Source organism: Hirundo rustica, chromosome 4 (genome assembly GCF_015227805.2).
Source record: "Hirundo rustica isolate bHirRus1 chromosome 4, bHirRus1.pri.v3, whole genome shotgun sequence".
NCBI classification, from domain to species: domain Eukaryota; kingdom Metazoa; phylum Chordata; class Aves; order Passeriformes; family Hirundinidae; genus Hirundo; species Hirundo rustica.
This window is the reverse complement of record NC_053453.1, coordinates 60,218,057-60,238,719: the sequence shown is the minus strand read 5'-3', so window position 1 is coordinate 60,238,719 and position 20,663 is coordinate 60,218,057. Positions and strand designations below refer to the sequence as shown.

Here is a 20,663-nt window from a genome sequence, read left to right as displayed (position 1 = left end):
CACTTTTCTTATAAGAAACAGTTTATAGTGGTGCTACCAGAGATTTTTTTCCCTCATGGGTGTTTTTCATTTCCTTCTAGCACATCCCTCCCACGCTGGAATCTCTGACCAGATCCACCTTGCTCTGCCTGTCAGCCATTGGGATGATCTCCTACGCCACTCCATGGTTTCTTGTGGCCCTTGTGCCCCTGGGCATAGCATTTTATTTCATCCAGAAATACTTCAGGGTTGCTTCCAAGTACGTACTAAAGAACCGTCCTGAAAGTTTCCTCCATGAAATATTGTCTGTAAGAGCTGTGGTGGAATGTGAGGTTGTAGGAGCCAAAAATGGGGGAAATGGCCATGGCATCCTGCTTTTCATCCTGAGACATGAGTTTGAGACATGCACTAGCAAATGTTTCCAAGTGACCTGGCCATAAATGGGGTATTTGGGGAAATAATACCAACTGAATCGATTTTTTTTTTGACTCAAGAGTCAGATGAACATGAAGTTTGTTAATCAGCTGAGCTTGCATCTGGTCAAAACTCCTCTTTGACATTTGAGGGTTAGTAGAGAACAGAAAATGACTCCCTGGATTAACATCAATTGTGGCTTTTCCTTCATATTGTGGAAAAAAGCTCCACAGGAACTCATTTCCACTATACACCGTGGAAATGCATATGAAGTGTGGTTTGGCTGGGTGTAAAGAGTAAAATTTTTTCAACAAAAAGAGAGCCATGCTTCTGATGCTAAATTCATTCTATAATTTCATAAAACATCTTCAACAAGCCATTTGAAGTTTTTTCTTAAATTCAATCCATTAGTCTTCTGTTATCAGCCAGAATCTGCCAAGATTTATTTATAAGAAAACTCTATAGTCTGAATTCCCAAACCAGAAATGTTTAAATCTGAAACAATTTGCTTAACTTTTCTGAGATTTTTTAGAAACCTAGTTCTTGCCCCACCAAACCTCCAAACTGAAGCTGTATGTGGCAGTACACCAGATCTCAAGGTATCTGACAAATCAGGAGACATGGTTTTCCTTCTCAAATTATTCTGTTAAATTAAACTCTTTTAAATCACTTGAGATGTGACTTGTGTTCTTTTGATGAACAGTAGAAATGAAAACATCCAATTTATTTCCCTAAAAATTAGTCATGGGAATTGTAGGCTAAATGAATAGCTTCAGCCAGTATTTGTAACCCACTTGCATGCAGTCCTTTGCAGGCATATAAGCCTCACTAATTTTTAGAAATGCAAATATTTACAGTATTTCTTGCAGCACTTTGACTCTTTGTTGTATTTTCCATTACATCTTTCAAAAACGTCTGTGTATTTTCCATCATAAATTTGAAAGATATTTATCATCAAAACATCAGCAGCAAATTCAGTTCTGCGCAACAGAACTGCAACATTCAGCAACATCGAGCAGTTGTTTCTCCAAGCCTATCTAATACCGTGTGCACAAATTGTAGGCTTTTGATAACAAATTCTAATCTCTAATGATCTGGACTTTCTTCTGTTTATACAACTGGCTGCTATGCCAATGGCAGAGTGTTACAGAAAGATGTAATTTTTTTTTTTTTTTTTTGTGGTTTGGAAAATGTTCCTCTTCTAAAAGACTGGAACTTTTTGGACTTAAATATTGTTGCTCCATGCAGGTCTTGGAAGTGTCATTGCTGAGCAATTAGGGAAATTTATCACTCATATTATTTCTCTGTCAGTGCTGTCCCTGCTACAAACAATGTTAAGAGCACAAAGAGAAGACCTGCTATCATTTGAAATATTTTACTTTCAGCATGTTGTGGTACTTCCAGATAAGGAAAATGAAGTCATGTTTATGTGGAGTACAGCTTTTTTTGTTAGGCCATCTGTTATCATAAAATATATAAACTTCCTGATACACAGACCCTATTATAAACCTCACCTAAGAGTCACAAGTAATATGCTGGAAAGTTTAAAATCAATAGGTTTGAATTTAAGTTAATTTTCTTAATTTATCAGAATCTGTGAGAATAAAAGGTAATTAGGATCTGTCTATGTGCAATATACAAAAAGTCTGTTCTTGTCTGCTGTGTCACAAAATTTCTGCACACAGAAATGTTTACATTGTAATGGGCATCTGTTGTATTTTGTACTCACAGGGACCTCCAGGAACTCGATGACAGCACCCAGCTCCCTCTCCTGTGTCACTTCTCTGAGACAGCTGAAGGCCTTACCACCATCAGAGCATTTGGGTAAAATTTGTAAAACAATTTATTAGAGGGAGGGTTGGGGGTCAGGCCAGCCTGTTCAGCTTCCTTGGAGCATGTCTGAGGGAAAACTGTTGAATTTGAAGAACTTTATTGAGCTATTTCAAAAAAATGAGAAGTGATTTTTTTCCCCCCCTGTTGCTTTGCCGTGCCTCTTAAACATTTTGCATATTTTCAGTAACACATGTATTTGTGTTCCACTGAATTAAAAATGATTACATTTTTAGGCTATGATATTTAAACTTCTAATGAGTCTATTTTAACCAGGTCTTTAACCTGGACAGGAGGGATATCTGTTTTGCCAAGCAGGCAGAGGCACTGCCTCTTCAAACCCCCTGCTATATATCCAAGTGTCCCTGAATCAGTTCTGTGTTTTACCCACTTCCCGAGCAGGGAGACATCATTATGGCACTCTCCAGCTGAAAGGCAGTGTGCAACTTGAGAGACTTTCCAAGAAAACTGCAACAGAACAGAACTTGATCTTAATATTGTAAAACCTCCCTTTGTTAATCAAAACTGAAAAATAAATTCTGTAAGGTCGAGGGAGTTTTGCCAGCTTTCCATGCATATATTTTCTTTCTACTACATGAAATATAGGCCAAACTCTCCTATGTTCATTCGATTATGGTTATGACTCTGTCAAAGTGCCACCTTGAGTTTTTTTCCCAGTAAGTGCACCTTGCACGTATTCTGCACTATGTAGAATTCCAAACCAGAGCAGATCCCACTGCAATGCCATTTCCACACCTATTTCATCAGCTTAAGGCTGTTTCCTCACATCAAGGTAAGCTTTAGGACCTCAGCTATTAGCACGGAGTGTTCCAGCAACACCTGTGGAAGAACAAGTGAAAACATTGTGTTGAAGAGGTGTGAGCCAGTGATCAACAGGAAATGCTTTAAGTAGCTCTGTCAACAGAGTGATGTATTGAAACAGGAAGTCATCATTAGGACAGGATGCTGATGTGTGCTGAGTGCTTCTCAGAGGTTCAGAGTGGCCTTTCACCACCTGGGGAAGGTTATGAACCTGAGGTTATCTCCTGAGGAAGGTGAAGGAGCTTAAACCTTTCTGAGTGGTTCAACTCTTTATTTTACCTCACAAAAAGGCAATATGGGCTTGGATGGCAGAGAGCAAAAGGCAACCCGAGGACACCACAACAACTGAGTTTTTCAAGATTTCTGGTGCTCATTGAAGCCATTTCATTTCCCTGCCTGTGCTCCACTGCGCACCAAACCTGAAGTCTCCTGAATTTATTGTCTGCAAGCTCGTACTTACTGATGATCCTGTTAGTCATTCTTTGCAGTTTGGGTTCAGTATGTTCCAGGATAAAACTGAGCAGCTCCTCACATAACTTAGGGCAAAGCAGTACAGTTGGATCAGAGAGCAATCTCAGTGACCTTTGCTGTTCGTCATCTGACAGGATAAAAGTCTGAAAGTGCCCAGAAGATGAGCTGAACGTGGATAAAAACACAGACTGAGCATGTCAGATTTTCCATGAGGAGAGCAGGAGTTTTGCTGCCAGGAAAGCAGATGAGCAGAGTAGTCAGTGCATCCTTGTTCCTGCTCACATCCTTACTGTTACCACTTGTTTCGGGGAGGTTGCTTGTCATGTTTACAAGTTGTGCAGAGGGAAATAAAATATCAGCAGTAAATAGCAGGAAAAGAAAAGGAAGTTTCTGGAAGAATAGGCATTAGAGGTGTTCCACAGGAGGCCTCTGAGATTTTGAAATGGAAGATAAACCAGACACTGAGATGATAACTGAAATTCAGCTGGTTTAATCAAGTGAGGGTATTCACCAGACAATAGAATATAGAACAACAAAATGGTTTCCATCTGACTGTGCAAGGCACCATGAATTTAATACAGTTGCACCAATAGAGATTTCCCCCTCCCCTCCCGAAGTGTACCTTGGCTCTTCAGTTCTCTGGCATCCTTGAACTGGTTTTTAAATGTGATGGGCATTGTGTTGGGGGGAGAGGAACAAGTGGCAATGGAGGTAACATCACTCATTTTTTCTGATTTAGATGTGAGCTATAGCTCTCCCTGATTGTAGTTTCCCAGTTGTTTAGGCAAAGTGTGACTGCCTGAGAAAACAGCTGAGCTGAGTAGCTGAAAGGTTTGATTTACAGATCACTCTACATCCATATTAATTGAAACCTCAGGGATGTCACCCCTGTTGAAGAGCCCTGCAGCTGGCCAGGTAACTTCTGAAATCAGATTTAAGCTGACAGGTGTGCCCTCTGCCCTTGCTAGTGGCCTGTGAGGAGGAAATGAGGGGCCACAGCAGCACTTACCTGTGGGAGGAGTGGACTACAGTCCACAGCTATAAAAAGTGGATCAGCTCTGGGAAACAAAACCTGTTCCCATGCAGGCATCGCAATCTCTTTGAGGGGGAAAACTCCGGTCCAAATCCTAGCCCAACAGAATTTCTTGTCAAACAAATCCCTCCCTACTCCATGTGTCGCTCTGGCTATGGGGAGCTGTGGCAGCAGATACCCGTTCTCAGGGAAGAGCTTTTAACCCAAACTTCGGCAAAAACAGAAGGGAAAGAAGTTTTGGCCTGGGGGGAGGGAAGGCAGAGCAGAGCTAACGCTTCACCCTTTTGTGTGAGTGTGTAATGTGTTGTAATGTAACAACTTTGGTCTCGGCAGGCACGAAGCCAGATTTAAACAACGCATGCTGGAGCTGACGGACACGAACAACATTGCCTACTTATTTCTGTCAGCTGCCAACAGATGGCTGGAGGTCAGGACGGTACGTTCAGTTTTGTCCCAGCCATGGTTTTGAAACCTTGGAAGCAAACAGAGACTCTGGCTGATGCAGAGAAGATAATAACGAGTATTAATCTCGCGAGGAGATTATACACACTGTTCCTTAAAATAGATCAGGATTGTTATGTTAAACCCAGAGGGTTTTTTCAGCTTTCTTGGCCAGGAGTAAGAAAATACAAGTCTGCCTCATCTTCTGCTGCTGTGCTGTCTAGCATCTGAAGGGAGTGCATGAACAAACATTTACATAACTTCAGACAAGACTTTCTCTACTACTGTGCAGCATCCAAAGACCTGCAGCAGGAACTGCTTTCAAGGCAGAATGTGGCTTTTCAGTGGCTTTGTGAACTGTGCCATCCTTATGCTAGGGCTGGTTTTGGCACACTGAACTCCCAGGTCTTGAAGTATCTCTCCACCAGCGAGTTTAATCCCACAGCTATAAGCTAAACCCTTGCAGGGCCATACGGTTTGTGGTTTTATTGTTTGATATCATGGAAGACAGCAGAGCTAGACTCCAGAAAGAAAATGACAGCAGGGCACAATGCAGTCACTGACAGTGATATAGGTTCCCGAGTTTTGTGGGGGAGTCTCTATTAGGGACTGTCCTGATCTGCAAGGCAAGAAGAGGCAAGCAAAGTAATGTGATTCCCTTATTCATCTTAAACAGAAAGGGCACTGAATAAACAGCAGTGGCCTTATTCTGCTGGACATAAATAGCAACAGGCATGATTAATCCTCACATCAAAGGCTGAATACTCACCTTCTTTTCCTGTTGGAGCAATGAAGTTATTCTCCATTTTTTATTATGTGCTCAAAGCTTTCAGCTTCTTACAGCATCCAAGATCAGCTAAATTGCTTCCAAATCTAAGACAGATAAATAACAGAGCAACAGCTGATCCTGGAATAAGTCTGTTAACATCTCACAGTCTTAGACTTGCTTACATGCAGAATGAATTTGGTCCAAGAATACACCTCACCTCATCAGAGCATCAGAAATAATGTGATCTTGCCAAGGAATAGTTTATTTATCTCTGCCTAATGGCACAGTGGTACTAAGATCACCAAAAGTTTGTGGGATTTAATAGCAGCTCTTAAGTCCTGTCCTAGCTGATGATAGAGACTCAAGACCATTATGCTGCATAGGTGTGAGTCACAGAATCCCAGGATGGTTTGGGTTGGGATGCACCTTAAAGCTCATCCAGTTCCAACCCCTGCCATGGGTAGAGACACCTTTCACTAGCCCGGGTTGCTCAGAGCCCCATCAAGCCTGGCCTTTCAGAGATGAGGTAGCCACAGCTTCTCTGGACACCCTGTGCCAGGGCCTCACCTCCTTCACAGGGAAGAATTTCTTCCTTATATCCAATCTAACGCCCCCCTCCGTCAGTTTGAAGCCATTCTCCCCTAAAATTTGAGTCATTATTCTGCTCATCAACACATTTTTTTAGGCAAATGAACTAGACAGCCTTCATTTCAAATCTCAGAAGGAAAGATTCCTGACAGGGTACTATCAGACAGGAGGAGAAAAATGAATGGAAAATGTGATCCAGAGTAAATGTAATGCAGGAAGCCATGGGACGGTGAGAATACCAACTATATCCCATTAATCAGCACCTTGACTCCATGAAATGACACATGGCATATATTTCAAACCTGAGGTAAACATCAAGAAGATGGGTTCCAGCTCCTGCAAAGCTTCTGCCAATAAAACATGTGCAAGGCCTCTATAAATTCTACCAAAAGCCTTCCTGGACTTCGTGAAGTCAATGATACTTCCTTTTTTGAGGTGGCAAACCCATATTTGAGAAGACCTGAAGGAGAGTGGAGAGAGTGTAATTGATTTGTTTTAGTGGTGGGATTTAGGGGTGTCACTGTTCACATATCCTTCTCATGATTTTTTTTAATATGCTTATTAGATTTTTTGATCCCTGCTTTTTTGGGGGTGGCCACCATGGGATGCACTAGCCCAAATGAATTTGCAGCAATTACTGGCCTGTTTCCCTAGTGTTCAGCAAGCTGCTTTGAGTATTTCAGGTTGGGCATCACAACCATGACCTCTTCCAGGGGAAAAAAAACCCCAAAATTAAGGGCTAGGTGTCATTATATAAACAATTCTTGGTAAAGCGGAATTGCTCCACAGGAAAAAAAAAATGTTCTGGTTGCTGCATTTCTTCCTTTTTTGTCCCCCTGTCTCTCATTCCAGGATTACCTGGGTGCTTGCATTGTCCTGACTGCTGCTGTCACTTCCATCACTGAAGGGCCACACTCGGGGTTTGTGGGGCTGGGTCTCCTGTACGCTCTGACGGTACGTGCCAAGGCCAAGTGTAAGAACTTCCAGACCAACACACTGATTTTATAATATTTTTATGTGTACACAGTCATCTCCTAGCTTTCTTAATCTTGAAAAAAAGAATCCTGCAAATAATGGACTTGAGCCAAAGTTGAGAGAGTTCAGGGCAACTTGGACTTGCTTCAGGTTTTATGAGCCAATTAAAAAAACACAAGCATTCCCAGGCCCTGCGTGCTCCCAAGTGGAGCAGGAAAATTAAAAATGCGTAAGAGGACCTGCTGAGCACTCTGTTTTGTACAACACAGCACTGGTTCCACCTCTGCATGGCAAAAGCTGCCAGGAAATGCAGATTGCCATCATCTGGGTAACATTTAACCAAAGACCAAATAAAATAATTGCCGAAGAAACAGAATTACTGGTTTTGCCCTTGGAGGGCAATTACTGAGATGCCCAATTGTCCATGCAATTATGAATGGATTTAAGGATTGCAGCCTTTGTGGGCATGGTTCATTGTACCAGGTAGCAGTAGGAATGCAGAGGGGATGGACTTAGAGATGACAAGGTTGTGGTAGTCCAGTAGCTGGTTCATTTTGCCACTGTCATTAGCAGTGAGGAGAAGGAACAGTATTTTAGCGTACCCGGCTGCAAGAGAGACAGAGTGTTCATCATGAGCACAGAGTGAATGACAATCACCACAGAGAGTAGAAGTATTCATGAATTAACCATGAAAGTGAGGACAAAATATTACTGAATGAACCATGAGAGTGGGGACAAAGGCAGCATGATGATAGTGGCAGGAAGAGTTTTTGAAATCACGGCTGGCATAGTAAAAATCAGTTTGCTTTGAAGCACTGGTATGAGGGAGGGATAAAGGCATGGGTCTAACCCTGAGATCTGGCTTTGCACATAAATTCTGGTGAGCCCGTGGCTACAATAGAAAGTCCTCAGCAGTTGCCAGAGGGTGACCTTAGATCCCCTCTGCGCTGCTGTTGCAACAGTGTGAGAATCTGTCAACAACTGAGAATCAGTCCCAGTGCACCATCTTCACTCTGAAAACATTCCTGGTAATGCTGCTTCATTAGCAGGCACCTGGAAGTGCCAGGATGTCTGCATCATCCTCGGCTTCTTTGTTTTTAGCCTATACTTGCAAACAGTTCATCGTGTGAAATAGGCACGTGCTGAAGTCTGGCACAACAGGTGAAGAAGAACTGTAGGCACCAAGTGATCACCTGTCTCTCTCCTGCCCCACAATAACCCTGATGAACTTTTGAAGGATCATTACCTGCGTCCCCTGACATAGTTGTTGTGGGATTTTTTTGTTATGTTTTTGTTTTGGGGTGGTTTTTTTGTTTGTTTGTTCTGTTTTTGTTTTTTTTTTAACAATTACTCTTCAAAGCTGAGAGAGGGCTGATATTTGGACCTGGATGAGAGCAAACTGTTTGTACTAAGGTTGTGTTTACAGTGGACATCCTGAGCTTATTCTCTCCTCTTCTACAAACACTGCAAACTCCTTTGCACAACTGTGATGGAGCCTGAGGTAGTGGGCAGAGCTTTTTGGGTGCCTGGCTGTGTTATCAAATCTGCCAGATATGATATGATAGCAGCCTGCCACTGCAAGCAGCAGTTGCACAGTGTTTTGCTTATCTGCAAACTTTCCCATTTCTCTAACTTCCTAACTGGACACCAAAATAGCTGGACACCAAATAAGCAGGTTTCTCAACATAAAGGAGAGAATACCCGATCAAGAACTCTATATTAAGGACAAAGAAAGCAGCCAGATTCTCTAAATCACCAATCATTTTTTCTGAATCTCAGTGGAAATTATTTACTGTTTGCTTATTGCATCAGTAATTAGGTTAGTGGTAAAGAAGTGAGACTGGGTGATTTATTCTCAATAGAGTCCTTATTTGGTACTCACCAAAAAAAAAGGCAAAGCCTTTCTCAGAATATGTTTGTGCATAGGGTGCTATTATTTTTAAGTTTCTAAAACTTCATCCAAGTACATAAAATATCTCAAGTTTTAAGGGTTGTTGGCAATCAACTCTTCCTAATAAGATCAGTTCTGCTTTTTTACAGAAGCACCTAAATACAGACTTAGGAAACAGATTCACAATTTTCAGCCTATTTAAGTAAGTCCTGCCTAGAAAAGAATTTGTCTATGCTACTGAGTAGTGTTAGAGAACTAATAATCAATGATTACCTACTAAAAGTAATACCCTTACTATTGATTTAACTATTGATCAAATCCTTTTCATTACAAATGAGAATAAAAACCAGGAAAGAAATATTGCTGAACTGATAATACATTTTTTCGCTTCATCTATTTCTGTGTTAAAAACTTCTACGATTTTCCACAGAGAGAAATGGATTATCTAAATATACAGATATGAAATTATCATAAAATCTTTTCAATGTATTTGCAAATAGTGAACTTTCTTAATCTTCAGTTGCAGTCTTTGAAAGAATAGAATATCCATAATAATATTTCCAAACAGCACTTTCAATTTTGATTCTTTTCTGTGTTTGTGTGCTTAAAGAAGACACCTTTCAGCCCTGATTATTAGATGCTGAAAACAAGAGATTCCCTCCGTTAGTCAGTTTAGGTACAACTTTTCCATACTTCTCCTTCCAAACACAAGGATGAGAATACCAAGCACCAAATTGCTGTCTTAGGGCTAATTGTGTTAAAGTATGACTGCCTTCTCATGGATTTGGTGCTGTTGCACTGAGTCTTGAGCCGCTGTAATGTTAAAAAGAGACGCACTGTGCTGAGTCAGGCCGAGGATTTTCATAAATGTATCCCACCTTTACTTCCAAATGGGTAGATGAACAGAAAGAAGGCTGAACCCTGTCCTTGTTTTCATTTTGTGATGCAGATAACCAACTACCTGAACTGGGTAGTGAGGAATCTGGCTGATCTGGAAGTGCAGATGGGTGCAGTAAAAAAAGTACACAGCTTCCTGAACATGGAGTCAGAGAACTACGAAGGCTACCTGGGTATCGCTCTTAATCTTTTTGGGGCTTTACATGGTAATGTGAAAGAATGTAGACTCGGTTATGCAAAATGTACACACCTCTCTGGTCAAAATCCCACTGAGGTGTAGGAATTGCCACTGGTGTGAGTGACAAGGATAGGTAAAAGAAGCCATTGAAAGTATGTTGCTCACATTAGTCAACATGAAGGAAAAAATCCTATCAAATGCCAGGGAGACAGAGCAGGACTCTGTAGAACAATCAGAAAATGCCACAGTTATAGATGAGATGAGCAAAATATCCATGTAAGTTATTTAGAAAACAAAAATGATAAAAATAAGAAATGTCACATGCTTGAAAATCTCTGATCTTTGTAGCAGATGGGGACTACAGGAATAGCACCACATTGGCAATCAGACCTCAGTAACTTTTCTCAGCTGCACATTGGAATTCGTGCTCCACACACTTCAAATTGGCTTTGATTGCTATTTTAGAAGTGGTTAAAGTGCAAGAAAAGGCTCGTAGGTCAAGAAGCTTCCTTGAAAAGTCAAGCTCCTTAGTCCAGAGACAAAACCTGCTGTATATTTGCAAATCAGGATGAAACACGAGCTGTGATAATGTCAACACCTCACTTTGTGAGGCAGTAGCAACTTCCTTCCCCAAGCTGCCCTTCCTGCGCCGGTCACTGACCCAAGGCCATGCTAACATCATCCTGACAGCGCGTTCTCTGCTCCTTTGGCTTCTGCCTGTTGCAATGCTGAGAGACACTTTAGTATCTGCCCTCTCTCCCTATGTGTGGAGATCTGGAAGCCAAGTGCCTGCCAGGCAAGTTCCCAGCTCAGCCTCCCCTTGGCAGGGAACTGAGGCTCCATCTCTCCAGTGGCTTAAAGGAAGGTGCCCAGGCAGGAGGGAGGGAGAAAGGGGACTGTTGTAAAGGATGATCCTCTGGCAGCACTCATTTCAGTTCGTTTTTCTGTAACTATTTCAGATCCCTCTCAAGTCCCCAAAGACTGGCCCCAGGAGGGGGAAATTAAGATTGAAAATTTGTGTGTTCGCTATGAAAACAACCTGAAGCCTGTTCTGAAGCATGTGAAGGCCTATATCAAACCAGGACAAAAGGTACCATGTCAAGCAATTGCCCATCATCCTCATTCTGGTGCAGATCCTTTATTACTGAGCTTTCCTTTCTAAAGTGGCAGAAGGACAAGATTAACAACTTGCACTGGCTGATATAAACATTTACAGTCCTCTCTGAGGTCCCAGGGCACAGGTCAAGAACCTACACTGATAAAAGCTTATTCTTGGCTGGGATCAATTTTTCTTCTGAGTATCCCATGTCTTTCCAAGTCCATTTTCCTTGCATAAAAGTAAGCCTAAATGGAAGATAAATTAGGGGAACATCAGACTGAACTGTGTAAAAACACAAAAGAATCTCACATTTCAGCAGAGTGTCATTGGCATACAGGCCAAAATGCTGAAATGCTCCTGGGACAAGTCCTTGTGATGAGAGGCCAGAAAAAGGGAGTGTGCTCGCTGTAGAGTTTTGTGTTTTCCCTGGTGTGCCACCTGCCTTTGGGAAGGACCTTTCTACTCACCAGTAGCACAATCCAGTGCAGCTTTCCCAAAAGAACTGCAGGTGTAAGCAAGGAGTAAAGAAGTAAGTGAGTACTCTGTGAGTAAGTGACATCCTCAATTTTTTGCAGGTTGGGATCTGTGGTCGCACTGGCAGCGGCAAATCGTCCCTGTCCTTGGCATTCTTCAGAATGGTGGACATTTTTGATGGTCAGTTTTCCCTGAAATGTGTTGTCATTCCTCACCTGCTCCCTCCTCATTTCCTCAGAAGTGAGGAGTCTTTTTGATAGTTATAACCTGATTCTCTAGCTCAGAAGATATTTGATTAGAAGTGTTATGCCTGATACCTGATCCTTCAAAGTACGAAGTGCCCTACTGTGAATAGTACTTGGTTCTTCCAGGAAATATTGTGCACAGATTATATTTCTAATTAAAAAAAAAAAAACAAAAAAAACCCACATATGGTCTGACAAAACAATATGCAATATGCAATTTTTAAGACAGGACAAAAAAAATATAGGTAACTTTCTGGAGTGTCTAAATGTTTCCCTAAAGAATAACTGCATTAACTTATTATAACTATCAAAATATTAGCAGAGTAGAAACTAGAACTCAACAAGTCCATTTCCTTGATTTTTTTTTTTTTTTTAATTGTGCTTTCCCACAACTGCAGCAGAATCTGACTCAAGGGTTAGAAAAATGTTGCTGTGTTTTCACTCCTGCAGCATTTAACTGTCCCAGCTAATTGGCATGAACTGCTTTTCAGCATTTATAATACAGATACATATGTGCTGTTGCAGGAATATAGAAAAACACTAGAAAGTAATATTTTTGTTTCATAGATTTCCACATTTGCAATTTAGCCATTGTGCATGGAATGTTTGCCAGGGAAAGCGCAGTAGGATGTGGGAGGATAAGTGAACCTGATGCAGCTAATATTTGGTTTTGTTGTGGTTCTGTGCCTATATGTGTCTATGGTCACAGGCTTCTGATTCATAACCGTGATTTCTGGGTGTATAAATATTGCAAAGAAATAATAACCATGCTTATGGCCAGCTTGAAGTTTGCTTCTACTTAACTCTTCTTTCTGTATATTTTCTTCGTCTGCTTTTCCTGTATCCCTGATTTTTCCCAGTGGAAATGTCCGAGCCTTTTCTGAATTAGCTCTGTTTACCCTTTGTGCACATCCCTCTCCCAGCTGGACCCATATTTGGCCTCCATGCTGGTCCTCTTTTGGGTGGGGTCCTGACTCTAATAAAAGTTACATAATAAGATTTCGAGTAACTTTTACTAGAGCCAAAGTTTCATTCATCTTGTTCCTTAGGTCTTCATTATCTCCTTAAATTTCTATCTGTCCAATTTTATTTCCCTACTTTTGCTTTGTTCTTTAGTATTGCCCTTCTCTTGCCCTCTGTTCAAACAACCTCTCATTTCTCTTGTGTCTTTCTTGACCACCCCTCAATCCTTCCCAGTTTCCCAGCTCCTCTCAATTTTACTTTTCCCCTCTTTTCTTTTCTTTGAGCACCTTGGTATCTATCAAATATGCATTTCCCTCTTCTCCAGGCATGCCATATTATTTTTTCCCTCCTTATTCTACCTCATCTTCTGCTAACCCACTCTAAAGTCCTTGTTTGTGAAGAAGATGCTTAGCTTTATGCAACCACTAATGTCTCAAGCAGAAGTCCTATAACCTGATTTGGATTTTCTTGAATTGTGAAAATAATTGGACTTTGCACCTTAAAGATAAAATCTTGATTCTTCTGGCCCTATAATAAAAGCATAAAACTACAATAATAGAAGTAGTCCAGCTAGGGGGCCAATGAAATCTTCCACTGGAACAGGGTCACAGAGAACAACCTACAAAATGCAGTATCATGACAATGGGAAGGACAGAAGGGACACATGTACAAAGCTCTGAATATCCATGTGCCTGTCAGTTCATGTTTAAGTTTTCACTGATGGCAGAGTGAACTGATGAAATTAATGTTGGGTACATCCCAGGGAAGAGTGCAGCTGCCTAGTGAAGCAATCCAAATGAAAACTACAGAAATGCCTGGTGGAAATAACCTTTACCATATCCTCATTCAGTTTGCCCTGGCCCATCTCTTCCCTGTAACCTCCAACTCCCTGTATATATGCATATATTATGCAAATAAATTCTGCCCCATCTCAAAGGAAATATCTTCAGAAACTGTTGAATTCAAGGGGAACAAAGAAAGGCACAGCAACCTCAGTTGGTCTTGTTCCTGCTCTGTTTGGCTGTAATTGACACATAACAAATTATCCTTCTGGTGCTATCTTTAATCACATTGCCGGGAAGACGTGATTTCCCTTAAGGGAAGGAGGGGGGAAGAAAAAGGAAAAGAGCAAGGCGGCAGTGTCACTGATAAGCTGGGACATCCCTGGCTTGTGTTATTAGATACGTTCACCTTCCCCATGTGTCTGACGGTGATGAGAGCTCACAGAGAGCGTCCCATCATCTTGAGACCAGCCCAGAGGGGCTGTTCCATCTTTCCACCTGCTACCTGTGCATCACGTGCTCTGTGCAATTCCCTCACATGTTCTGTGTGTTGTTTGGGACAGGGAGGATAGTGATTGATGGGATAGACATCAGCAAATTGCCTCTGCACACACTCCGGTCCCGGCTCTCCATCATTCTCCAGGACCCAATCCTGTTCAGCGGCTCCATCCGGTATGTGTATGTCATCAGGGGCGGCAGGCAGCATTGCACAGCATGCCTGTCATGGGAGCTGTGGGACAGGAGGGGATGGAAAAGGCAATGAACCTTCCTAGCTCTGTCCAATCCATCTGCACAGCCTGCTGAGCCACACACAATGCCAAGGGGTTCAATCCCAGAAAACCTGAAAGTAAGTGCAGCAACAGGACTCCTGTTACTGTTTTCTCTGCAGCTTTAATTTGGATCCTGAATGCAAGTGCACCGATGACAGACTCTGGGAAGCTCTGGAGATTGCTCAGTTGAAGAACATGGTCAAGTCATTACCAGGAGGCCTTGGTATGTCTGAACCAATCTCTGGGATATGGGCCAAAAATGGAATCGTGTATGCACACAGATAAACAGATCCATCCCATCTGACACTCTGGATCGTCATGTAGGAGTGACAGGCACATGATGAAGATTCTCTCTTCCTACTAGAGAGAATATTCTTATTTAAAAGGTGAAGAATATTCTGGTTTCCCATGCACAGTGGAAAAATCCCGCATCACCTCAGCATCATGGTGTGGTTCTTAGGGCTGTCCTGTGCAGGGCCAGGAGTTGGATTTTGATGATCCTTGTGAGCTCCTTCCAACTCAAGATATTCTATGATTCTATGATCGTAGTGGGATAATTATTAAGGAGAAAAAAGAACAGTTTTACCTCCTTTAGCAGAACCTGCCTCTGCCAGCAGAGCTGTAAACACTGACAGAGCATTTTTCTTACCATTTCAGATCAATTTCACGAAAGAAACTCACATATTTATTTCTATATCAAGTATATTTCATATTACTAAGATATTACCCTGCAGCCTACCAGATTTCTTAACAATTTGTGCCAACTGTTTGTTTAGTGGTATATTTCTCCTTTCCCAAGAGGCTGTGCTCATTTTTCTTGGTATTCCTCCATCCCACTGGTCAGTTAAGGTTATGGTTATTGGCTTTTATGGGGATTTTGCTTGGCTCTGGAATAGTGCACAAGCAGAGCTCTCAGGGGCAGCATTTCAGGGGTGCAATGTTCACAGGAACTGGTTTTGTTACAGATGCCACGGTCACAGAAGGAGGGGAAAACTTCAGTGTGGGGCAAAGGCAGCTCTTCTGTCTGGCCCGAGCCTTCGTCCGCAAGAGCAGCATCCTCATCATGGATGAAGCCACAGCATCTATTGACATGGCCACAGTGAGTACAGCAATAAACTAATTAAGGATCTACCAGGAGAAAGGCATCTTCCCTAAGTGTCAGCCATGAAGCTGGCAGTGTTTTTGTTTCTCTCAGGATAAAATGAAATGTTCTAGAGAGCCCCTGCTTTCACAGGCATAACATTTCCCTGGCAGGAAAGAGTTAGCATGGAATATGCTTGAAAACATGTGAATTAGAATGGAACAGGATGAAGTAACTGGAGTGAGCCTTTTCCTCTGACAGGAAAACATCTTGCAGAAGGTTGTGATGACTGCCTTCGCTGACCGCACTGTTGTAACAATAGCGGTAAGTGTTAAGCCAGCAAAAGCTCTTTTTTCCTCATTCCTCAAGCAGTTAACCTTGCCCGTCACCAGTTAAACACCCCTACGTAAAACTAAAAGCATCACAAAATAGAACTAAACCACGAGGCCAGAATGTTCCCATGATACCAGAATAAGTCAGGCGCCTACTATCAATCTGAAATTTTGCAGTAAATGCTGTCTTTCTATCAAACTAAAACACTTGGATCTGAACAAAGACTTCACAGGGAACTTCAGCATCTGCGCTGTCTCCAACAAAATTTGAAGTCATTCTCACCAAAAAAATGAAAGTAAATGCATGGTTTGAGCCATTACTGAAAGTTGCTTCAAAATATAGGTTTGAATTTTTCCTGTGCATGCTATGTATGTGTAGTGTCTACAAATATGGCACAAATTTAGGAGCTGAGATTTCATAATATTCTTGATGTGCTTTCTCAAGCTGGGTTACCTTTTCTCTCTTTTGGAGTAAAAAGCTGGGTTTACAATAAAGGTTTTAAAAACTGGAATCAGTGGGAATTACCCCCCAAAATAGTATCTTTTCATCTAGGGGTTTATAATGTTCTTTCCCATTTCCTTGCCACTTCTGTGCCCAAAAGTTCCATATATCCATGCATGGTCATACATACACATGCACAGACATGTGGTGGATGCCGTTAGGAATAATTCCACCTGTGACAGCAGCATTAGTCAACAGAGGTTTTCTGCACAAGATAAATATATTTTTCAACAGCTGTTTCATTTGTCTTGTCTGGAACCCAGTCCTGTGGTTAGAGATTACAGTCAGGCCTCCTGGATTCTGGTTTCAAGCCTGTCAGTGAGTAGTTTGTGTCAGGCAAGCCACTTAACCCAGCTCATTTACAATGTGCTCCAAGGTTCTTGGCTGTGTAAATGCTGAAGACTGGTGGTGAGACTGTTGTCCTTCAGTTCCATGCTGTGTTGTCCTGGCTGGAATCTCATTTTTCTTTGGCTTTGCCTTTCCAAAATCAGTGTCCCAAGTGAAACAGCACGCATTAATATTTAGCTTTCCTCATGGAGCTGGCTTCATTCCTTCCTCTCCTCATTCACAGCTGATCCTTCCTTCACCCACCTCTTTTTCTGTTCTTTTTTCCAGCATCGTGTGTCTCACATCTTGGATGCCAATATTGTCCTAGTCCTTTCTGAGGGCTTTCTAGTTGAATGTGACACTGCCTCAAACTTACTCCTCAAAGAGGACGGCCTGTTCACCACTTTGGTGAAGACTCACAAGTAGACTCTCTCAGTCCCCACTGTTCACAGGACTTCTGGCTCTTTGGTAGTTATTTTTACCTCTTTAGTTTCCTTTCACTCTGCTTCCTTTCTACTGCACAGCTTCTGAGAGGACAGTGCATGAAGGTGCTTCTTGTGTGGTTCCTGGGTTTGTTTAATTTCATGACTATTTATGCTGATCATACCTAAATCTTAGACATGCAGCTGACATTGAAACTACCACGTCAAGGGAATCCAACCCATGAAGTGATCTCTGATTTTCAGCCTGTGTAGTGAAACATCACACTTATAAGAGTTCATCCCATCTCTACCTGACTGGCTGTATTCATATGGCCTTGAAATTAAACTCAAACTGGTTTCAAACCTGTAGCCTATGGGATTAAGCTGTTGCCTGGAGCACACTCAAATTAGATCTCAGAGGGATTTACAGAAGGCAACAGCCCAGGAGTACCCTGAGATAGATGGAGAGCAGACTGCTGGGATGCAGAGAACAAGGAGCAGAGAAAGATGCTAAGCCACCTGATAGTGCAGGATGTTTCTCATCCCTATTTCCCGTGGGGGAAGATGTGTTTTCAGTTGGGCCATAGGATTTATTCCAACAGCTGTGCTGTCCCTAATGGCAAAAAATGAAGTTCATGCTTAAGTATTTTCAGGCTCGGTGGCAGAGTCTGTAAAGTAATTGAAGATCTCTTGAAGGTTAAAGTACAAGGATCTATTCCAAATATCCCTTTAAACAAGGACAGCCTTTCCCCAATGGGGTTTGCCTTGCATGAGGCCCATTAGTGAGAATTATCCAAATGAAAACCTCTGTTTGCTTTCCTTCATGGCAGCACCGGGTTCACACCATCCTCACTGCAGACCTGGTCATCGTCATGAAGCGAGGGAACATCCTGGAATACGATACTCCTGAGAACCTGCTTTCCCAGGAGGATGGCATCTTCGCTTCCTTTGTCCGAGCTGACATGTGAACAGCCACACAATGCATTTTAAAAGCCTATTTTTAAACAGATGAAACGCAGATATTTTCTACTCAGTGTAACATCACTTTTACCTTTTTTGGTTTTTTTTGTTTTGTTTTTTAGAGCTTCTTTCTTCACACTTCCATTTTCCAAAATAATAAAGCCTATTGCAATACACTTATGCCTTGAAGCAATAAAAATGTCACTTAATTCAAAGCTATTAAACTTCACACATACACACACGCACATGCACACGTGGAGGGACAAGTTTTACTTCCTGGGAATTTGGCATTTTTCCTTAGACTTTTTATTAACTTTTTTTTTGTTTGTTTAAAGAGAGAAAAGGAATGCACTGATCTTATAAACTTCGTATGTTATGCTGGAACCAGCAATCAAATCGTGCAGTTTGTCAAGGAAGCAAGAGGTCCCCCAGATGCATTCTGTCCCCAGAGGGAAAAATTGAGAAAAACATCCAAGCCCATAGCACTTGGGGCAGTCTGCTGCATTCCAAAGGCATAAACTTTGCTCTTTGAGTTCTAGCAGAGGGGCAGTGAATAAGGGAAAGGAATTTCATCAGGAAGGACATTTTTTCCTGTCCTTCACTTTAGTAAGCACACTTCAGTTGTGACAGAATTATTTTCAGTGCAACAATGGTTTATTCCTACAGTCAGTTCCTAAATCAATATTCATTCTTCCAACTTTCATTAAAGATTCAAATCATCCTATGATTATGCATGCTTTCATAGGCTTATAGAGGAATTGTGTACAGTATCTCAAGACTTTGTATTAAAATTGATCTGAATTTATAAACTTGATATTAGCCAATCCTTTAATCATGTCTGCTAAAATACTCTGCTTAAAGTGGCATGTAATTAGCCAGCCACTGATTTTTTTATATTTCTTTAGTCCTTCAAGTTCTATTTGGGAACAATCTTTATTTTCCACACATTTGTGGCCTACCTCTAAATCAGATCTAGTACAAGGAGGTGTGATTTTCAAATTATTGCTATATCCTCAAGAACGTAGATGAAGTTAGACGCAATATTTACATCAGGCAGCTTCGCAAAGGTTGCTGCACCTGACTTTCACACATGGTTAGATCCTGACCCTTGGGCAGTAAACACCCAGAAGGAGTTTCACAGGCATATTTTCAAAGGTACAGCTTGAGAGATCAGCTTCACTGGTAACATTGAAGGTGATTCTTATTCACCTGCTGCTACAACATTTAGGAAGACCACTAAGTGTACTCAAGCCTATTTTAGTGTCATAAAAAAACATAAGGCACAGCATTTGCCCTCCTCCCCTGCCCCTGCAAAATGCAGTAATTTTGGAGAAGTTGTAGGGCTTGAAACTGGGATTACATTTAGTCTCACAGTGTAAAAATTATACAGTGGTTTATCTTTTTAAATTGATCTTTGGAAGGTTTTTTTTTTTCCTTGGATTATTGAAAATAAAAGCTGTGTGACATAACTGAACAAAAGAGCTCAGTCTTTAACATTTTATGAGGGAAAGTACTTCTGTGATTTCCCTGTTTACCACTGTGAAAATATTTTTGTGGTTTTTTGTTCTTTTCTGGATCAATTCCCTGTGCTGACCCTTGTCATTCAAATAAAATACCTTTTTAAAGAGCAGATACCTGCAGCAGAAGCACATATTGCTATCCAAATTTCATGGCAAAAAGGCCCAAATTATTCTTGATTTAATTTAAATGTCTTATAAAAATAATTAAAAATATATATTAAAAAAATATTAAAAAAATAATTGGATTCCCTGCTGTCAGACTGGGTATAAGGATGAAGTACAGAAAGTTTTGTTGATCTGTGTGTCTTTGATGATGATGCAATCCTGATTTATTTTAAGTGGTGCCAGCCAGTTCAATGAGCTCCCTGTTCCCACTGCAATAAAGTGTTGCCATGGACTTTATCTTGTAATACTTAAGAGGGGCCAATAATTAGCACCTCTTTTCTCTTAGGTTTGTCCCAGAGCCATCACAGGTGTGAGAGGCACCTTCTTTTGTCACCCACGGCTTTAGAAGTGAATTCTGCTGTTTGAACATGTGGAAAAGAAAATATACACGTGAGAAAATGAACGTGTGATGGGTGAGGAGAACCTCCTCATGCTCCATTTGTCTAGAGGGAGGAGTGCAGGAATATTGGCCCCAGTGTTACATTCATCACTGCTGAAGTGTTGGGTGACTGCTGCATCATCTCCCACGGCTGCCCAGCAGGTTTAAAAGCACAGTCCCATTTCTAAAGTAATTAAACCTATTCAATATACACAAATCTTACAAGATAACAAACAGAAACCACCTGCTGCAGACATCGGAGATCTCCTGTTGTAGCTGCTGTCCATATGACGGTACAGACTCCCCAAGGGCTTAGGCTGAATATTTTTTGTGTTTTCCCCTGAAGGAGCAGGG

The 20,663-nt window shown here is 41.5% G+C and overlaps 1 protein-coding gene across 11 annotated transcripts in view; it reads left to right on the top strand.

The window, feature by feature from the left end:
* The window catches only part of ABCC9 (ATP binding cassette subfamily C member 9), a 70,301-nt gene extending 50,331 nt beyond the window's left edge, over positions 1–19,970 (top strand). For 8 of the 11 annotated variants that reach the window (XM_040063393.2, XM_058420103.1, XM_040063391.2 and 5 more), the window contains 12 exons: positions 81–238; positions 2,125–2,217; positions 4,883–4,985; positions 7,200–7,301; positions 10,163–10,283; positions 11,248–11,378; positions 11,963–12,041; positions 14,415–14,523; positions 14,741–14,844; positions 15,587–15,720; positions 15,964–16,026; positions 18,116–19,970. In XM_040063393.2, coding sequence (XP_039919327.1) covers positions 81–238; positions 2,125–2,217; positions 4,883–4,985; positions 7,200–7,301; positions 10,163–10,283; positions 11,248–11,378; positions 11,963–12,041; positions 14,415–14,523; positions 14,741–14,844; positions 15,587–15,720; positions 15,964–16,026; positions 18,116–18,253 — 1,335 coding nt within the window. In that variant the 3' untranslated portion in view covers positions 18,254–19,970. Of the gene's footprint in view, positions 1–80; positions 239–2,124; positions 2,218–4,882; positions 4,986–7,199; positions 7,302–10,162; positions 10,284–11,247; positions 11,379–11,962; positions 12,042–14,414; positions 14,524–14,740; positions 14,845–15,586; positions 15,721–15,963; positions 16,027–17,151; positions 17,332–18,115 lie in introns of all 11 variants that reach the window. The other 3 variants (XM_040063390.2, XM_040063387.2, XM_040063379.2) reach the window with 1 other exon arrangement.
* The last annotated feature ends 693 nt before the right edge of the window (positions 19,971–20,663 follow it).